Raw genomic sequence first — 21,270 nt, 5'->3', positions numbered from 1 at the left:
GATTTATCACACTAGAGCTGACTTTACACTACTCTTAACAACTCCAGAACCTTAGGTCCCCCAGTCTGAGCCTTTTGCCATGTAGAAAATCCACCATTTATTCATAGAATCATAGAATATTAGGGTTGGAAGAGACCTCAGGAGGTCATAAAATAAAATAATAATAGAATCATAGAATATCAGGGTTGGAAGGGACGTCAGGAGGTCATCTAGTTCAACCCCCTGCTCAAAGCAGGACCAATTTCCAACTAAATCATCCCAGCCAGGGCTTTGTCAAGCCTGACCTTAAAAACCTCTAAGGAAGGAGATTCCACCACCTCTCTAGGTAACCCATTCCAGTGCTTCACCACTCTCTGAGTGAAAAAGTTTTTCCTAATATCCAACCTAAACCTCCCCCACTGCAACTTGAGACCATTACTCCTTGTTCTGTCATCTGGTACCACTGAGAACAGCCTAGATCCATCCTCTTTGGAACTCCCTTTCAGGTAGTTGAAAGCAGCTATCAAATCCCCCCTCATTCTTCTCTTCTGCAGACTAAACAATCCCAGTCATCTAGTCCAATCCCCTGCTGAAAGCAGGGCCAATCCCAACCAAATCATCCCAGCCAGGGCTTTGTCAAGCCAGGCCTTAAAAACCTCTAAGGATGGAGATTCCACCGCTTATTCTTATTCTTTTGTTTTTGGTCCATTTCTGCTCCAGGACAGAACTTTGCATCTCACCCCACACTGCTTAGTTTCCTTCATAGCTTCTTCTGAGGGACGTTGCTTCAGGCTTTTTGAAAACTCCAAGTGAATTATGTCAACTGGTTTTTCATGTACTTGTTTGTTGCTATACTTAAATAATTCTAATTTTAGTCTGTCTAGAATGCAAAACTAATGTATGTCATAATTATTTGTTAAGTAGTGTGCTCTCCTTGATGTTCTGCAAATAGGAATTACATGTGCATTTAAATTAGAGTTAAGATTACATGTAAAAACCTCCACTAAGCCAATGGGAAGAGAGAATAAATTGTAGCACAGTGGTCAGAAAATGCCCAAACAAAAGTTGCTATAGCAATATTAACCCAGCCAGATTGTACCCAGGGCCAGCTTTATTAACTGCGGGGCCCGATTCAAATACTCAGTGGCAGTCCGGAGCTTCAGCAGCACTTCGGTGGTGGGGGGTCCACTCTGGGTCTTCTGCAAGCATCGAAGGACCCCTGCTGCCGAAATGCCACCGAAGACCCCTGGAGCAGACCCCCCCACCGCTGAAATGCCGCCGAAGACCCCCGGAGCGGACTGCCACCGGGTGAGTAAAAAAAATAAAATAAAATAAAATAAAATAAATTAAAAGGCGCCGAAGGCGTGGGGCCCTAGCACGGGGCCCGATTCTGGGGAATTGGACGAATCAGCCTAAAGCCGGCCCTGATTGTACTGAATGGAGACTAATTTAGAGCATACACAGCATTCTAACCAATCATATAAAATGCTCCCTCTGTAGGAAGTGGTTTAGTTCCTGTTGCCTGGAAAAAAACCACCTTTACTTTTCCTGATTGTTCTATGTATGCATTTTTTGAGTTGTGCAGCCTTGGAGTTGCATTGAGCTAGACGTTTGCACTTCTGTTTCTTTTAGTTTTAAAAGCCTAAAAAAGAAAAAAGGTGCATTCCCAGCTATGATCCTGTGGAGTTGTGCAGTGAAAAGACAGCTCTAGGCTGATCTATCTATATAGAGTAGAACACATATTAGGGAAAGGGTAAAAACATTTTTAGTTGTTATTGGTTTGCGATTTCCCAGGAAAGACACAAATGAGAGGAAGCCTAAAGACTGATTGAATCTGAACCTCTGAATTGGAGTGAGGAAGGGACCCTGCTGTCTCCTAGAGCTGCCCCTCATGATCCTCTCTCCTCTTCCCTCCCATCCCAGCAGCACCTCATAAAGAGCTTGATCATCTCCTCACCTCACTGAGGTCAGTCTATGTCTCAGTTTTTCCCAGCTGGGTCTCTGAGACGATCCCAATGTCCTTGGACAGATGCTGATGGGCCAGGCTGGCAGCTGCTCCCAGCTCTGATCTCACTATGGGAGCCCAGAAGGGCTTCTCTCAATGACAGCAGGGTCCTGTCCTCTGTTCAAACCAATTCCCAGGCACGGATTCAATGGGTCTTTATGTTTGACCCAACAGCAGGGGATTCATGGGAAAGGTGCTGCTGACTCTTGCATTTTACCTCTCTGCTCATGCCCCTTGCCTTCTAGTCACCCTCTGCAGTGTCCCTGCATCTGCTCCCAGCAGATGTTTCCAGCTGCCACTGAACTCTCTGGTCAAGATGCCACTTATGGTTGTGCTGGCTAGGGGAATGCCAAACGAGTGATTAAATAGGCAACAAGTCCCCTCCCCAGTATATCTACTATCTGGAGCATCACATGAGAAGCGAGGGCCCTGTGTTGCCAAAAGCAAGGACACTCACTGGTGAGCAAGGGCAATTCCTGGCCCAGTGAGGTAAATGGAAAAACTCCCACTGGCTTAAATAGGGTCAGGACTTCCAAGAGCATCTCCATAAGAGTCAGTAGCTTCAGCTCAGGCTCCCTGTCATAGTTGAGCAGGTCTGATTCTGTCCAGCAGAGTGCAACATGTACCTGCTGTGACAAAGTTCCCCTTTACCTTGGTGGGTCCTGTGCTTATTGGCGGATTTGCTCACCTCAGTGATCTTCCCCTATGGTGGAACCCACAGTCTGAGTCAACTCCTCTTGTGTCTGATCAGGAGTTGCGAGGTTTGGGGGGAACCCAGGCCTGCCCTCTACTCCGGGTTCCAGCCCAGGGCCCTGTGGATTGCAGCTGTCTATAGTGCCTCCTGTAACAGCTGCATGATAGCTACAACTCCCTAGGCTACTTCCCCATGGCCTCCTCCAAACACCTTCTTTATCCTCACTACAGGACCTTCCTCCTGGTGTCTGATAATGCTTGATTGTCTGATAATTCCTCAATCCTCCAATAGCACATCCTCTCAGTCTCAGCTCCTTGCGCCTCTTGCTCCCAGCTCCTCACACACACTTCCTCTCCTCTGGCTCCTCCCCCCTGATTGGAGTGAGCTCCTTTTTAAACCCAGGTGCCCTGATTAGCCTGCCTTGATTGGCTGCAGGTGTTCTAATCAATATAGCTATCTCCACTGCCTTCTAGAAAGATCTTAATTAGCCCCAGGTGCTTTGATTAACCTGGAACAACTGCCATTTGGTTACCATGGTACTAGGGATTTGTTTAGCCTGGGGTTAACATACCTGTTCCTCAGTACTTTACTGTAGCCATCTGGCCTTGCCCCATCACATAGCCCCACCCTCTGCTCAACACCATAGGGTTGGGCAACTTGAGACGCCAGGCAGTGTGCTCGTGAAAGACCATCAGCGTTGCCGTGGTGGCATCCAGCCCTGTGCCATATGCGGAACTGGAATAGTTGGAGGGATAAGAACCACCTGGTGACCCTTGCATTCTTTTCCTTATTTCTCTGCATCCACTGGAGGGGTGCATGGTCTGTCACAAGAGTAAATCGCCGGCCTAAGAGGTAATAATGCAGTGTCTCCATGGCCCATTTGACCGCAAGGCATTCTCTCTTGACTACCGCATACTTCTGTTCTCTTGGGAGCAGCTTTCTGCTTAGGCAGAGGATCGGGTGTCCTTCTTCTCCAATCATTTGTGACAGAACTGCCGCCAACCCCACCTCAGAAGCATCTGTCTGTAAAATAAATTCCTTGTTAAATTCCGGGGCTATGAGTATGGGGTCATTACAGAGGGCTGTCCGAAGGTCTAAAAATTCCCCCTCTTCTGCGTCGGTCCACTTCACCATGTCTAGACCTCGGGCCTTCACCAAGTCTGTTAGAGGACTTGCCCTACTGGCGAAGTGGGGAATAAAACGTTGGTAGTAGCCTACCACGCCTAGGAATGCACGGACCTGCTTCTTTCGGGTCAGCCAGGGCCAGTTTTGAATCGCCTCTAGCTTATTAGTTTGGGGCTTCACTATATCCCTTCCTACAATATATCCCAGGTACCTAGCCTCTGCTAGTCCTATGGCACATTTAGCAGGATTAGCAGTGAGGCCAGCCCGCCTTAAAGTGCGTAGTACTGGCTCAACTTTCTCCAAGTGGGTTCCCCAGTCTGGCGTATGGATGATGACATCATGTAGGTATGCAGCTGCATAATTAGTATGGGGGCGCAGCAGCTTATCCATGAGGCGCTGGAATGTGGCTGGGGCCCCATGTAACCCAAAAGGGAGGACAGTGTACTGGAATAGCCCATCTGGGGTGGAGAACACTGTCTTTTCTTTAGCTTCTTTGGTCGGGGAATCTGCCAATACCTTTTTGTCAGATCCAGCGTAGTCAAGAATCGGGCACTACCTAGTCGGTCAACCAGTTCGTCGATGTGTGGTATGGGGTATGCATCAAATTGGGATACTTTATTCAGTCGGTGAAAGTCATTACAGAATCTCGTGGTACCATCAGGTTTGGGCACTAGAACAATTGGACTGCACCACTGACTGTAGGATTCTTCAATAAAGCCTAATTCTAACATTTTCTTTACTTCAGCCTTGATTTCTTCTCTTTTGGCTGCTGGGATTCGGAAGGGTCTCAGTGTTACCTTGGCTCCGGGGATCGTGCAGATATGGTGATAGGTCTCAGTTGTCCGCCCTGGTTTTGTAGAGAACACATCTCAGTTGCGATTAATCATGTCAGTTGCTTCGATTTTTTGGATTGGCGTCAAGTCGGGTGATATCTTCACTTGCTCATGTAAGTTATCCTCCTGGGGAAGGGTCTCCTGGGTGACTAAGCATGTCTCTCGATCATGCCAAGGTTTTCGAAGATTGATGTGGTAAATTTGCTCCGGTTTCCTGCGGCCTCGCTGCCGCACCTTATAGTTTAGCTCTCCCACAGTTTCAGTCACTTCATAGGGTACCTGCCACTGGGCCAACAGCTTGCTTTTTGCTGTGGGCACCAGGACCATCACTCAATCCCCTGGTTGGAACTGTCGAAGCTTTGCTTGGTTGTTATAATGGGTCCGTTGGGTCTCTTGTGCTTTCTCCAAGTGTTCCCATACAATGGGTGTAACTCGAGCTATCCGATCCCTCATCTGTAGTACATGCTCGACTATGTTCCTTCTGGGATTTGGCTCCTCTTCCCAGGCTTCTCTGGCTATATCCAATATGCCTCAGGGGTGGCGCCCATATAGTAGTTCAAATGGAGAGAAACCTGTGGAGGCTTGTGGAACTTCCCGGATGGCGAACATGAGGTAAGGCAATAGGGTATACCAGTCTTTCCCATCCCGGCTCACCACTTTCCTGATCATGGCCTTGAGGGTCCTATTGAACCTTTCCACAAGACCATTTGTTTGTGGGTGGTATACAGAGGTCCGTAGGGCTTGTACATGGAGCAATGAACAGAGATCTTTCATCAACTTGGATACGAAAGGTGTCCCTTGATCAGTCAGTATCTCCTTGGGTAGCCCAACCCGGGAAAAGATCTGTACTAGCTCCTTAGCTATTGTCTTGGAAGCTGTGTTGCATAGGGGAACAGCTTCCCGGTATCAGATTGCATAGTCTAATACAACCAGCACACGTTGGTGGCCCCGAGCTGTCTTCTCTAGGGGCCCAATCAGATCCATGGCTATGCGTTCAAATGGTACCTCTATTATTGGAAGAGGTATCAAAGGGGCCCGCAAGTGTGGGCGAGGGCTATGTAGCTGACACTCTGGACAAGAGGTGCAGTATTGCCTGACATTTTCATGTACTCCTGACCAGAAGAACCTCCGCAGGATCTTGGCCTGGGTTTGTTCTACCCCTAAATGTCCTCCAAACAGGTGACTGTGGGCGAGGCTCAATATGGCTTTTTGATGTTTTTGTGGCACCAGAAGTTGATGTATCTCCTGCTCCTGCATTTGCACCACACGGTACAGGAGATCTTTCTTCACTATAATGTAGGGTCCTGGACCCCAGACCCCAGACCTGTAGTCTCTGCTCCATTTATCTTCACCGGCCTGGTGTAGTTATGCGGGGCTAATGCGACGCCCGCAAGGTGGATAAGGGCGCATGGGACCTCCCAATCCCCCAAGTTGCATTGCATAGGCTCCTCGGTGCTAGGACACTGTGCTGCTATGTGTCCCCACTCCCCACATGCATAACATCTATAATTGTTTCTAATTATTCTCCTATCATGTGGGCTAGGGGGTTTAGTCCCAGGGTTCCCCCCACTCAGGCCAATCCCTTCCTTCTGGAGTCTCTGCTGGTTTTCAGCCCCCCTCTTCCTCCACCTAGGACTCTCCAGGGGTTTGGCTGTCCCACCTTCCAGGGCTGAGGTTGGGTGTTTGCTACGAAAGGCGCTTTCCTTGGGTAGTTAGGTCAATTCCCTGGCTGTCATGCGTCTTTCTACCAGCGTGATCAGCTCATCATAGGTGGACGGATCGTTCTGGCCTACCCATTTGTGGAGATCTGGTGGCAGTACCCTCATGTACCGGTCGATGACCAGAACCTCTAGTATCTCTTCCGGACTCCAGGACTCTGTTTGCAACCACTTTCGTGTGAGATGGATGAGGTCATACAATTGGGATCGTGGGGTTTTGTCTTCCTGGTACCTCCACTCATGATACCGCTGGGCCCGCACTGCTATCGTTACCCCAGATCTGATCAGGATCTCTGCCTTCAGCTGGGAGTAGTCTGCTGCAGCCTCTTCAGGCAGATCATGGTAGGCCTTCTGGGCCTCCTCACACAGGAATGGGGCAAGGATGCCAGATCACAGATCTCGAGGCCATGCCTCCCTTAGGGCTGTCCTCTCAAAGGCCAGAAGGTATGCCTCTACATCATCCTCCCGTGTCATTTTCTGCAGCCAATGGCTCGCCCATATGAGTCGCGTCCCATCATGGCCACGGTTCAGTTCTGTAAGGGTCTGTACCTGGTTTACCAGTTCCCGCAACATAGTTAGGTCTTGAGCAGCTTGGTCCATCAGCAGGCGATTAGTCTCTTGCTGCAGCCACACTGCTTCTTGCTGGGCAGCTGCCTGGACACGGGTAGCCTCCTGCTGGGCCGCTGTGGCTTGTATCAGTGCCCGCACTACGTCATCCATTGTGGTGACAAAAAAAAAATTAACTTTTTTTTTTTTAAATCACCCTCCTTCTTCCGCCGTGCTGTGCACACCAAAAATCCCACCCCTAACACCAGTTGTGACAAAGTTCCTCCTTTACCTTGATGGGTCCTGCGCTTATTGGCGGATTTGCTCCCCTCAGTGATCTTCCCCTCTGGTGGAACCCACAGTCTGGGTCAACTCCTCCTATGTCTGATCAGCAGTTGGGAGGTTTGGGGGGAACCCGGGCCAGCCCTCTACTCCGGGTTCCAGCCCAGGGCCCTGTGGATTGCAGCTGTCTATAGTGCTTCCTGTAACAGCTGCATGACAGCTACAACTCCCTGGGCTACTTCCCCATGGCCTCCTCCAAGCACCTTCTTCATCCTCACCACAGGACCTTCCTCCTGGTGTCTGATAATGCTTGATTGTCTGATGATTCCTTAATCCACCAGCAGCACATCCTCTCAGTCTCAGCTCCTTGCGCTCTTGCTCCCAGCTCCTCACACGCACTTCCTCTCCTCTGGCTCCTCCCCCCTGACTGGCGTGAGCTCCTTTTTAAACCCAGGTGCCCTGATTAGCCTGCCTTGATTGGCTGCAGGCAGGACCGGCGCTAGGGTTTCTCGCGCCCTAGGCGCACGGCCATTTCGCCGCCCCCCGCGCTGATCCTGCGGCTCCGGTGAAGCTGCCGCAGTTATTCCTGCGGAGGGCCCGTTGGTCCGTGGCTCCGGTGGAGCTGCCGCAGGCATGCCTGCGGGCGGTCCACCGGAGCCACGCCAGCAGCCGTCTGCAGGCATGACTGCGGCAGCTCCACCGGAGCCACGGACCAACAGACCCTCCACAGGAATGACTGCGGCAGCTCCACCGGAGCTGCGGACCAGCGGACCCTCTGCAGGCATGCCTGTGGCAGGTCAACCGGAGCCGCCTGCTGCCCCCCCGGCAAAATGCCGCCCCCTGAATAATCCTGGCGCCCTAGGTGATTGCCTAGGCTGCCTAAATGGTAGTGCCGGCCCTGGCTGCAGGTGTTCTAATCGATATAGCTATCTCCACTGCCTTCTAGAAAGATCTTAATTGGCCCTAGGTGCTTTGATTAACCTGGAACAACTGTCATTTGGTTACCATGGTACTAGGGATTTGTTTAGCCTGGGGCTAACAAACCTGTTCCTCAGTACTTTACTGTAGCCATCTGGCCTTGCCCCATCACACCGCATACACCAGCCTCTTCAGCCACACTGCCTAGAACAGGGGTCGGCAACCTTTCAGAAGTGGTGTGCCGAGGCTTCATTTATTCACTCTGATTTAAGGTTTCGTGTGCCAGTAATGTATTTTAGCGTTTTTAGACGGTCTCTTTCTATAAGTCTATAATATATAACTAAAGTATTGTATGTAAAGTAAATAAGGTTTTTAAAATGTTTAAGAAGCTTCATTTAAAATTAAATTAAAATGCAGAGCCACTTGGACCGGCAGCCGGGATCCAGGCAGTGAAAGTGCCATCGAAAATCAGCTCGCGTGCCGCCTTCGGCACCCATGCCATAGGTTGCCTACCACTGGCCTAGAACAGTGGTCCCGCAATGGTAGGTGCACCTCCCCTAAGCGGGGTGGGGAGTGGTGGCAGAGGGACATTTGAGGGCTCACATGTGGGCTGTGCTAGCCCCCACAAAGGGCAGGGAGGAAGACCCCCCTCACTCCATCCTGAGCCCAGCTCTGCCCTTATTCCCTCTCTGCCTCCAGGCCAGTTCCTCCTCCATCCCCAGTTCAGCCCCCAGCTCTGCCTTCAGCCCCAGCTACTCTGATGAACCAACTGTGCAGTAATGGCAGGTGGGGGGTGGTTTGTGGACAGATTCCATTACTGGCCCAACAGGAAAAGTTTGGGAACCACTGCCCGAGAAGCAGGTTGGCTCATACTCCCTGCCCCTGGAGCCCCAGCATGCTGCCAACAGGATGTGGCTAACTGCTGGGAGCTCAAGGGTGGCCAGGCGGGCGGGGAGGATCTGCCACAGGGCCAGTGCTTACTCTGGGACTGGTCTCCCAGGAGGCAGCCAGTTCAGTGCACTTGGGGGCTGCTTTTGCCCATCAGAGGTGATGGAAGTCTCTCCCAGTGGTCTTTAGCTCACACCCCAGCGGTGCTGCTCCCCCCAGGCAGTGCATGAGAGGGGTTCCTAACACAGCAGGCCTGGCCTCTACAGACATAGCTCTGTCCTGCCCCAAGCCATACCAGCATGCCCAGGACCTACCCCATGTGGGCCGTTATAGATGTGTAATCAGATTGGATGCCTATGATGTGTCAAATGCATGCAGGATGCATAACACCCTAAGGCTGTGTGTACACAGCAATGTAAGCCTATGGCTAGTGGGACTTGGGTCAGCTGACCCATGTCAGGGAATCCTGGGCCAGAGTGTCTACACTGGCTTTTAACCCTAGATTAAGAATTTCCTGACCCATGCTTGAACCTAGGGTGCTGGCAGCCACACTGCAGTGCACATACCCCGGGCAAAGTAACCATATCCCAGCATGCCTAGTGCTCCCCACTCCCTGTTGACACTCTAGGCCAGTGGTCCCCAACGTTTTCGTGTGGCAGGCTCCATATGAAAGACGGTAGCGGAAGTGGAGCACCCACCAAAATGCCGCCGGATTTCTGCAGCATTTCAGCGGTGACGCCTCTCGATGACGTCACATGTCGGCAGCAAGTGACGTCATCGAGAGGCATCGCGTCTGAATTTCTGCGGAGTTTTAGCGGCAGTGAGTGACGTCATCGAGAGATATTGCAGCCAAAACACCGCAGAAATTCAGCGGCATTTCGGCGGATGCTCCACCGCCGGCCGGGACATGGGTGCATTTAGACCCCTGCTCTAGGCCTAGGAACGTGGTGCCCTGTGGGAAAACTACTGTCTATGTTCATGGGCTGGCTGGGCCACTATTCCCACCAAATGCCATTGACATAAATGGTGTTATGTGCTGGGACAGTGAGGGGGCGGGGGAGGAGATTGCTCATTTTTGGCAGGAGGGCAGTGCTGGGGTGGGGGGGTGGTCTTGAGTGCCATGTAGTGTAAGTCAGAATGACGTGATGGAAAAGAAATGTATGGTTGGGGGTTGGGTGGGGTGGAGGGGGGCACAATGGCTTTACAAAATGGCTCAAGCTTATCGGTTTGCACTGAAACCCTGGAGGCTCTGAGTGTGTGTGTGCCAAGCACAGCTCACTCCTGCTGCAGAGGAACGCCTCAAGTGGGATATATACTGCACCAGAAACACCACATCTGACTAATGTCTTGTAGCCTGGCCTAGCTGGACACTGGTGCCCTGCAGAAGCAGCCTGGGTGCAGCTGCTGGTGCCTTCTGACTCCCACTTTACTGACAAGACTCCCAAAGCAGCAACATGGTTGACCCATGGGTCTGCTTAATAATCAAGATCTTCAGTGTTTGGCACTCCCCGCTGGGAACCCCAGAACTAGCTACTTCCTTCCCTGCTTCACTCTGCCCAGGATGTGTGGCCCCAGCCCACATGACCCAGCTGGGGGATAGCTGCTCTCCTTCCAAAGATCCCGTCCCTTAAACACACACCCAGCCTGGATGCTGCCAGCTGAAGAGTGGTGAAGTGCACCTCCAGGAATTGGGGTGTAGTGTGCTCCAGCACCTCTGCCCCGCTCCCTTATCCCTGCCCCCACTGCACCTCAGGAGGTTGCAAGGAAGTTCTGGGGGTGGCGCCTGGCAACTTTGATCCCTGCTCCAGGAAAACTCCAGGCAGCAGTGAGTTGGAGCAGGAAGGGAGAGGAGGCTCAGCCAGGCAGCAATGGCACTTCTGGCTGCTGTGCTGGCTGCCTGCAGTGCACTCTGCCCCCAGGAGCTATGGGATACATCCGGATGACTCCCGGGACCTAAGTCAAGCCAGGGCTGTACACACAGGAAAGCACTAGGGCTCAGACCCTAGGTCCCAGCTTAACAGCCTCAGTCCCTTCAGCCTGCAGGGACCTAGGTTAGCACAATTACAATGCAGATGCAAGGAGGGGTTTGCCTTGAGTCCAGGCTCAGAACTGGGCTTACCTGGCTGTGCAGACATACCCTAAGTAGTCTTGGCCAAGCTGCTTTATCTTGCTGGATCTTAGTTTCTCCATCTGTAAAATGGAGCTAATGATTCCAGCTTTTGAAAGCTCTGTGAGGTCTATGGCTGGACAGTGCTAGCTAAGTGCACACTATAACTGCTATTTTATATACACACACACTCTCTCTCTCTCTCTTAAACTTCACACAAGTCCACCTGACAAGGCTTGGGATGGGAACTGTGTAGTCAATAGGGTTTTAATATTTCCACTGGGTTTAAAATGTCTGAACCCCTACTACCCTGCCCTCTCAGAGCTCAACTCTAGGACCTTTCCAGGCAAGGGCTCTGAGGAAGAAAAGCACACACACAGCCAGTGGATCTGACAGTTAATGGAGTTTAACAAGCTTGCAATAGTTAAAAAGTACAACATTCAGAAATATAAAAATGTGGTTTCCCCATCTCTGAGGGCTCTCCAGGGGCAGGGATTGGGCTGACATTGCAAAAGAGGCCACTTACACGGGGGTGGGGGTAGGGGGATGTTTGCATAACACTCAAAAATAGTTCACATTCTTTCATCTTGCCCATGGCTGGCCCACTTAGGACAAACAAGTCCTATATATTTATAGACCTTACTTCAGTCTTTGCTGCACAGAACCAATCCGAGAATTTCATCTTAAGTTCAGTTGGGTGGTGTATGAGGAAACCCATCCCTAGCAGTCCAATTAATTCCCTGTAGTGCTCCAGATCTGCAAAGAAACAGTTCTGTCCTAGGTGCAGATGTTGAACTTGGCAAACAAGAGCCACGTTCTCTGTTAAAGCATTGTGTGGGGGATGCCCTGGCCCCACTGAAGTCTAGGGCAGACCTCCCAGTGACTTCACAAGAGCCAGGATTTCACCCACAGGTTTTTAAGGCTGGGATGTGGAGATTAAAACTTTTATTATATATTTTTTTGTTTTAAAAAAGTGAGTTTTTGATAGTGAAGAAAATCAAGGGAAGATTCTTTTTCTGAAGCAGCTATTTTCATAGCTTTGCAAAGTCCCTTTCTAGCAGGACATTTACAATCCAAGTGCTAAAAATCATGCTTCAGTCACATCATACAAAGCCATTGCTAACTGCTGTGTGTAGCATCTTTTTCCTGAGCAATCGTGTGCAATACTGTACATGGTTATTGGCATTTTTTCTTGACCATAAATTCCAGCAGTAGCTTCTCTTTAACAAGTTATTTGTTAAGCACTCAGATTTTACCCTGCGATATGCAACACTTCACTAAGGACATGTTGGTTCTACTAAGGCTTATGTTTCTGCCTGGCCGAAAGACAATTGAGGAATAAATGTCTATGGAAATGCTGAGGCATCTATGAAGCTCATTGTATAACAACTTTGCACAAACTGTTCGAGATGTTCAAGGACTGGAACCCAGGTGGTGCTGGTTTTCGCAGCCACAAATCCAGCTACTGGAACCGAGCAGGAATATCAGATGACCTCAGACTACATTCTAATTGGTCAACAGCATGTTAATAGGGCGAAGGAATCATTCTTCATTTGTTCCACTGACCGAGTGAGGGGATGCTGGCAGCAGAAGGGCTATGGCACATTCCCAGGTGGGTAGCAGTTCCAAAAGAAATCTGGGTTCCCATCTCACCTGTTCTTCCTACGCTAGACACCACTTTGGTGCCAAAATAAAATTGGGACCTTAACTGGGGGCTGATATGGGCCTCAGCAGGAGATTAAGATTGAAATGGAGAGAGTGGTTCTAAACTCTGCCCTGGAGGAGCCATCTAGCAAGTCCAACAGGAAGCTCCAGTGCTGTGTCTTTTGCCTTCCTTTCAAGGTAGAGATATTAGGCATAGACCAATGGCTGGGCCATATTTCAAGCCCCAACCCATGCTGCTTGGACCCAGTCAACATAAATGAGACCAGGTAAATAAGCCAGCTCCTTGGCACTGGAGTCAGCAACCCTGTGAACAGCAGGAGCCCATGGCCTGGTGACAGACCCAGCTGACTGATGTGTGTGTAGTGACTCTTCACCTGCCTTCTCAACATGGCTGTGATTACACGTGGCACTTTATAACATGGAGGCAGGCACGCTTATTCAACAGAGCACAGTGATTGGCTCACCTCGCTTCATGTGACATAAGAACTTTGTGAGTCACATTCCATGTCTCAGATACACAGGGGACAGAGATGGAAAAGTCCTTCAGGGCCACTGAATCCATCTCCAGGAACATGTGGGATGTGAACTCCAGAGAGAGGGGGTCTGCAATGGGAGATAGACACTACCGTGCAGCTGGGAGAATCTTCAGCCTCAGTGGCATCTGAAATCTTTCTTCTGGAGACAGCAGGTTGAAGACTATTGGTGGCAGAGGCAGAAGAAACAACAGTGAAGCTTAGAAATTTTTATGATCTATTTTTCCTGAGTTTCTCAGCCTGGATGTTAATTACAGGCTGAAATTCTGCAAATCCATGACAACGGAAGGAGTAACATGTAATTAAAGAGAACAGAACTGGCAGCATGAAGCGCTGAGCCTCCTTTAGAGCAAAGTACAAAGTCATCTTGGTAAAAATGGGCCAGTAATGCTTCCCCTGGGATAAAGACAGAGCGAGGTGTAAACACAAGAAAGCCTGGTGCTTCTCCAGCAGGACTTCCCTGCCAAGGGAGAAGAGCTGGCTCTCCGCTCTGGGTGAGCTGTGTTCCCAGGAAAGCAGTGGAGGTTCTAGGACTGGGTCTAAGAGTATAATTTTGCTCTACAGACTGGTCCCCCAAAGATGACTCTCTAGTGCTGCCTCAGTCAAATCAGAGTGGGGAGGAAACTGTCCAACACCAAATGCAAGACACTCAGGTTTTGTCAGGTCTTATCTGGAACTGGGGCACCCCCCCACACTCATCCCAGAACTCCAGTTCAGGTTCTGCTACAGCCACTCAACAAGGGTTATTCCCTTCCCCAGAATGGTGGGTTAGGCACTGATTCTCTCTCCACACCCCCAGGGTTCAGAACTGGCCACAGGTGTATGCCATGTGAGTACTCACCAGGAGCACTGCAAAGATGGACACCATCACCATGCTGTGTGGACCCCTCAGCTCGCAGAGGACTGGAACTTGTAAGATGAAGTGGGGCTGTTTCTGGGGACTGGAGCTCAGAACTCTTGGTAGTGCTGGATTCAGCAGCCTATTCACCTGAGAGTGGCAGTGAAAACCAAGCCTGATCACAGCCCCACCCCCGTGTCATCTTCCCAGGCTGCAGGAACCCACCTGGTGCTGAGGACACATGGGCCTGCCATTTTCACAGCCTGACTCTCCCACTTCCTCCCTGCTGAATGGACACAACCCCAGCTCCCTCTGCACTGAGTTTGGAGCCTGTTTTCCTGACACAGTCGCAGGGGCCTGATTCTCCTCACACAGACACCAGGCCAGCGCAGTCAGCTGGGTATAACCCATTAAAGAGAGAACAGAAACAGGCTCATTGTGTCAATCACGTACCACACCCTCTGCCAGAGAGGGACTGTTCATTTCAACACAGGAGCCTGTGACACCAGCTTGGTTGCTTTTCCAGAGACATACCACATCACTAGAGCTCAGTCCAGGGCAGCTGCCATGCTGGTGACAGGAGCAGCACCTTGCATGGTCAGGTACAGCAAGGAGAGATAGCAAACAGTGACTGGTGAGCCGGGAAACCCTTCGGCATGAAATCTCCCAGAAGGGTGGGCTTTTAGCTTCATGTTACAATCCACAGTTGTTCATGGACTGAGGGGTGCCACAAAGCTAACACGTGCTCACTGTAGAGTGTCCGTGGAGCGTCCACTCGACAGGGCCTTGCCCCATGGTGCATGCTGTGCAGATGGAAACATTTGCTATCCCCTGGCCTGGCTGATAGGTGAGTAGCCTAAGAACTTGCAGAAAGGGCACGATTCTGAACAGATCCTGGGGGTGCTGAGGGAAGTGGGTCGAATGATTCATTGTGAATTTAGCCCTTTTTCCAGTGCACAAGCAGTTCCTGGGTTTTTGGCCTTCACAAAGATTTGCTGATTAGTTTGGACCAAAGATTTCCAGTTGGGTTGCGAGCTCTTTACTGTGACTAGCACTAGCTGTTATTCGTGGGGTGTGACTGGTCATTGAAGTCACATGGCATCATTTTGACTCTGATTGGATACCTGAAACTTTTAAAACAGAATAGCACCCACCACTTAACATGACCTTCACCTGCATGACTATCCAGACAAACCTCCTACCTGTGCCGAAATACATGGTGCCACCAGGACTGGTGTCTTCCCACATACCCTACTGGAATCTAAATCTTCACCAGCTGGCAATAACGGCCCCCCAAACCCAGCGTTTTTGTCTGTGAAAATATCGCAGCTCTTTGCATTATTCAGCCAGCTCTGGTGTTAAGTGCCAGTGCTCCTGCTGGAATCAGTGTGACAGGATCAGGACCTTGAGTCATTGTTGTTCACCATGGTCTGCTGCAGGGTCCTTCTTGTACCATCACATTCCAAAGGGAAGGCCACTCATGGCAGGGCATCACTCTCGGATATCCCATGCCTGTTTTGCCTCAGCCGGTCCTGAATGAGGTGGAGGAGCTGCTGGGCGTGTGCTTGCTTGCTGCGATGAGTTCCTTTCACCACGTGCAAGGGCTCATACACAACAGCACATTGGTATTTAGAGAAATACAGAAGGAAGCAAATTCCAGGTTGTTGTTTTTTTCAAAGCTCCTCCATTAAATGTCAAGTCCTTGTGCACCCGATAGTCATCAGACAGCAACTACTAACTGCTCTGTGTCCCTCAAGTCACGGTTTGATCATTAGGGATCAGGTAGATGTGTATGGGCCATGCAAGGTTCTTATTGGTGCCTCACACCCTGGCGGCTTCCAGCCGAAATGTTCTATCCTCCAGGGACCATGGTGAGCTCTGAGCCAGTGGAGGTCTGGCCCTGAAGTCAAGTGAGGAAACGTTGAGATAGAGAAGCCCTGGATTTCAGTGGAGACTCTGCAAACTGGGACAGGTAAATGAGCAAGGCAAGTCCTGCTGCTACCAGATTGGCTGGCAGGGGCTGAGAGCCCCCTGGTCAAGCCAGTTAATCATGCTGTGGTTTGTGCCCCCCAGTTTGTGAGACCCACTTCCAAATACTGTGTTTATATGTTTTGTCTAGAGCGGGGCCTGAAAGGCCAGGGCCAGCCCCAGGAGTCTGGGCCTAGTGGATCTGGACTTTGCTTTTGAGCAGATCTCTAGTTTTCCCCTTTGGTGAATGCTGGACTCTGAATGGGGCTGTTTGTAATGTGAATGTCTGCCTGCCTTGCCCCACCCGCAGCTGGCCCACACTGTGCTGTGTGTGGATCGTGGATGGTGTCTTTGGGGGTATATCTACACTGGAGCTGGAGAGGGAATTTCTAGCTCAGGCAGCCAGACCTGCGCTAGCTGGAATCAAGTAGGCATGCTAAAACTAGTGGTGTTGCCATGGCACCAGACGCGGCAGAAGAGGCCAGCTATTTTGAGTGCACTGCCCTCCGAACTCTAGGCCGGGCTTCGGTGCCTGGCCCCCCACTTGACACTGCGGCTACACGCAGGCACTAACTTGGTTACTAACACCTCCTGACGTGCCTGGGGCCTGTCTGTGGGGAGCTCCTGGCAGTAGGTTTTAGGATTTACAGTACAATTGGCTAACTTGGCTAGCTTTGGGGGGTTTAATTCTTAGCAATGGAAGGAGAGATTCCAAAGGAAAGCCTGGATAGGGTCAGAGCCCGGAGCACTTCCCATCCCATTAGCACAGCTGTAATGCGCCTGTTAGGACAATCAGACTGTCTCCCCCATGTTGCTGGGGCTGCTAGTGGGAAGGTGCCAGGCACGGACATTGCACAAAACATAGACATGAAGGTTACTGCTGTGATTCCGTCCCATCCAGAGCCACGGTGCAGGGACAGCACAAGGCGAGCGCACGGCCCTCCTCGTGGGAATGGAACCAAGAATAGGTTTGCACAAGCGCCCCTGAAATGCTGCTGCTGGGCTGAGCTGGCCGAGTGGGGATCGCTGGAACTGGCTCTCTGGTTTGCGAGCCCTGAGCCCTATTCTAGGAGCTGGTTTGTTGCTTGTGACGATGCCCAAACTGGAGGTCACTCCCAGGCTACCTGACTGGCTTGACCTCGTTTGTGAGACTGGGCACCACCGAAGTCACATGGCAGTGTTTTTGCTCTCTGATTTGATGACAAACTATTTAAGCAGGTGACTCAGAAATCATACCTTTTGCAGGGTGAATAAACCTTGGTGCTACAATCCCTGGGACATTGTACCCGTGAGGCATTTCCCAAGTGCCTGGCCATTGCCAAATGCCTACCAACAACGGCCCCCTTGTGACTGCTCTGCTTACACAAACAGCAGCCTCAAAATTACCTGGCAGAGTTGTGCTGCACCAGAATAAATAACCCTATCACAGCAGGTCAGCTCTGACTTCGTTGCCCCACTGATTTCCCATTCCTCATAAGTCTGGCCTGCGTACAGTCACAGGAAAGCGCGTGGATCTCAACAGAATCCAGGTTCCCACTACATTCACCTGCCTTGTTTTTAGTTATTACTTCGCCTAGCTGTGATGTCTAGTTCAGGAGCAGACCTATAGAGGACTCAGTCTCCGGGCCTTTCCTAACTACTCATGGATTTGCCTGATGTCTGCCTTTCCTTCCTTTTGCCACTAGGTGTAGCCAGAACAATTCACTGCTCGCGCTGACCCTGGCTCTTTCTCAATGTTGTGGCAGCATCCTGGCCTATCAGCAGGGAGTTCTCTCTGCACCCCTGTAGCCTCACACACTTGTCCACTGTCTCTGCCTCTCTGCAAAGCGTCATGCATAGCGAGTGCTATATAACTAGAACAGGGACAAGATCACCCATTGCTGCCTACTCCTTCAGGGCGTCTCCCCAGGGCCTGGATCCCCCAGCTGCTGCAGAAAGGCTGCCCAGGGAATCAGACCCAGCAGCTAGTTCTGGGGGCATGCTGAGGACTGGGGGCTGCCCTCAGATGAACGTGCTGCTAGCTCCTTCCATGCTGCCATCACCCAATCTCCTGCTATGTGCTCCTTGCATGGAGCATGCCAGGGCCTGGCAGGGGGGCTGATGGGAAGCAGACAGCTGCACCTTTGATCACAGCGCTGGCAGGTTGTTTCCCCCCATTTTTATTATTATTATGTTAAAAATATTAAGTGAGCAGGCTGAGTGTCTGTGCTCAGTGTGTTTCTGCGCCAGCAGCTCTCGGGACTGACAGGGAGTGAGGGGAATGCAGGCTGGGGAAAGCATCTCATTTGATAAAATATCAATACAGGCCCTTGGGACTCTGTAAGGTGCTGAGTCACCAGGAGTGCAGGGTGCTCACAGGATCGGGCCCCGACTCAGCAATGCAAACATTTCAATAGCTTTGCTTTAAAGCGAGCAATTCCCCAAACCCACTGCTGATTTGCTTCCGCGAGAGCACAGGGGCTGCGTGCGAGGGAGCTCACAGTGCTATGCGTGTGAAGGGGGGAACCTGACAGATGCATTCACAGAAATTGGACTTGTGAAAGCCTGTTGTGATTTGGAGGCATTTTGTATCCGATCCAGGAGGACACTCAGGAGAGGGAAATCTGTTACCTGAAAGCCAAGAATGGGGCCGGAGCAAACCCCTGACCCAACACTCTTCACCTTGGAGGGTCTGAAATCCAGTTATGGCTCAGGCACCTCTCAGACAACCCAAAGCTGTCTAGCAGGAAGCAGGCCAGCCAGCCCAGGGGCTTGCAGAGTAGGGCACTGCCTGAGTGTGTGTTGGGGGCTGGGGATGGAAGCAGGCTGGGGCCTCAGCTCTTCAGTGATTGTCACCGCATTCAAGGCGGGGTTGGGCTGCTGCCAGGCAACCTGTACATAACCCGGCCAGGATTTGTGCATCCTTGTCACATCAGCAGCCACCCACTGTGCATGAGACAAGTGTGTACGGAGCAGAATGGCCCAGCTGTGTGCACATACAATGCTCCTGTGTCACAGGAACATGGCGCCTGGCTCAGCCCAGGCATAACTCCGCCGAACGGCAGCCTGCCTGCATCGGAGGGACACACCAGAGCATGGGTAAAGTGTGTTTTGTGAGCAAGGTGACGGACTCCTCAGATATACTAGAGGGAAGGCGGGCAGGCCGGTGCAAGATAGCTGAGGTCAGATCAGATTGATAGGTAAGAGTTTGTCTTACGAAGGAAAATAAGCCATGCCTAGCACCTCCTGAGACACGACTCTCATCTGATTCACAGGAGAGGAGTGGTCTCTTTCCTCAAGGCCAGCTACAATATGGTTTGGGCAGAACTCCCCAGGGCTTGTCTCTGGGATGCTTGGTGTCTGGGCAGGGAGGACCATGCTGTGGGTCCCTCCCGTGCTCCATGCCAGTAGGACCCTAGACTCTCTAGACTGTTTCCAGCAGGGGCAGGAGGAACCAGGCTCTGAAGATTCCTGGTGAGGCTGAGTCCATGGCCTCTTATGATGCCCTTCAATCCTATGAGACACACAGAGCCAGCGGAGGAGACACAAGCCATTTTGCCAATGACTCGCTAAGTGCCTCTAGCTAAGTCGGTCTTCAGCAAGTTGCTTCAACCTTCACATTTCCTTTGCAGAAAAGCACATCCTTTTGTAGGTCGGCTGGGCCAAAGTCATCCTGAACAGAATCCCAAGGGTAGCCAGACTACACCAAGGATCCGTTTGCCCCAGGCACTTGCCATTTCAGGCCTTGGTCCTGCTAAGAGCATGTGGCCCCTTGTGCCCAGACAGATTCCCACTGGGCTGAGCACACAGCACTCATGGCAGGGCTGGGCCTAGTCCTGGCTTGCTCCCTCTCTGATTATCAGTGCTGGATGTTCCTTCCTTTTGGCTGACAACAGGCCCAGTTCTCTCCCTGCAGCATTACCAGGGGCTGGCAGCTGGCATCGAGTTGATGGTGGAAGCTCTCAGAAGAGCGTTAGAACTGGCCAGTGAGTGACTGAGGGTCGCTTTGGTTGAACAATGAGTCTGAAGCATCTTGGTTCTTCCAAAGCAACCTACATTCTAACTGGCCTTTCCGTCTCTGCTGCCGGGAATTTCCATCTGTTCAGCTCAACTCAACACTGGGGACTTTGCCCAGGGAATGAAAATTACAAAATCAAATGAAAGAGAAAAAACATCATCAACATTTCGCATGATCAAAGCCATTTAAAGTACCACATGCCATAGCGACTAAACAGTTTCAAGCTAGCTTGGTCGTGGACACTAGGTTACAACTGGGGCTGAACTGGAGTCCGTTTGCAGAGCCCCAAAGAGCAGGAGGGAAGTCCACATTTGTCATCGGACCCTGGAAATAAATGGGAAGCCCACTATCATCTGATGATGGCCCTGCTCATGATGACTGATGTCTGCCTTCTCCATTCCACAGCCATCTCCTTCCACTGTATCTCCACCAGAAACAATGCCAGTAGCCGATTGCACAGGGGTACGGGCTCTGTAGTTAAGACAATTACCTTCCATCTGCTGGAGTCCCCAGGGAGACACAAAAAAGATTCGTAAATTGCCAATAAAGAAAGGAAAAAATGATATAAATCCCAGCAGGACAGGATGTCCTCACAGCACCAGCCTGGGAGGGTGCAGCCCCTGCAGCTGAAGCTGGGCTTTGAAGAGCCAGCATAAAACTCCCAGCAATGCTGTCTCCACCCCTCCCTGGCCAGGATGAACTCAGGGTGGTCAGGGCTGGGTTCTGGCACCACTTGGGTTGTCTAACTCGGGGGCGAACTCCATCATGACCCGCCGAGCCAGTGGATTTGTGCTCTTGAGAAGCTCTGCTGCGGAGGTGCGAGTCCCGGGACTGGCCTTGCTGCCTTTCTTCTGTAGCAGGGCCTTGAAGTCTTCATTCCGACTGGAGGCTCTGCTGGGGCCACCCCCCACTGGGGGGGACTCGCAGGCTGGAAGCCCGGCTGGGTTCTTCACTGGGGAGTGAGAATTCTGCCTGCTGCCAAAGGCATCTCCTGGCTCCTTCCAGCCCAGCAGCTTCCTCTTCGACCTAAAGACAAAAGAAGCCTATGGTTGGCGTGCTGTGGTGGTGTGTGCCAGTTCCTGAGGTGGAGGTGCTCACAAAGGAACATTCCCCACAATCCCCAGGCAGATGGCTGCATCCCACCCATAACTGTGGTTTATGCCTGACCCCCAGA

At 51.3% G+C, this 21,270-nt stretch overlaps 1 protein-coding gene across 2 annotated transcripts in view; it reads right to left on the bottom strand.

Moving 5' to 3' along the window:
* Positions 1–11,483: 11,483 nt before the first annotated feature.
* The window catches only part of NHSL2 (NHS like 2), a 75,199-nt gene continuing 65,412 nt past the window's right edge, over positions 11,484–21,270 (bottom strand). For both annotated transcript variants that reach the window (XM_030574954.1, XM_030574955.1), the window contains one exon: positions 11,484–21,122. In XM_030574954.1, the coding sequence (XP_030430814.1) occupies positions 20,807–21,122 (316 nt within the window). In that variant the 3' untranslated portion in view covers positions 11,484–20,806. The remainder of the gene's footprint in view (positions 21,123–21,270) is intronic.

This window comes from Gopherus evgoodei, chromosome 9 (genome assembly GCF_007399415.2).
Source record: "Gopherus evgoodei ecotype Sinaloan lineage chromosome 9, rGopEvg1_v1.p, whole genome shotgun sequence".
Taxonomy (NCBI): domain Eukaryota; kingdom Metazoa; phylum Chordata; order Testudines; family Testudinidae; genus Gopherus; species Gopherus evgoodei.
The sequence above is the reverse complement of the archived record's forward strand: the minus strand, read 5'-3'. Positions and strand labels throughout refer to the sequence as shown.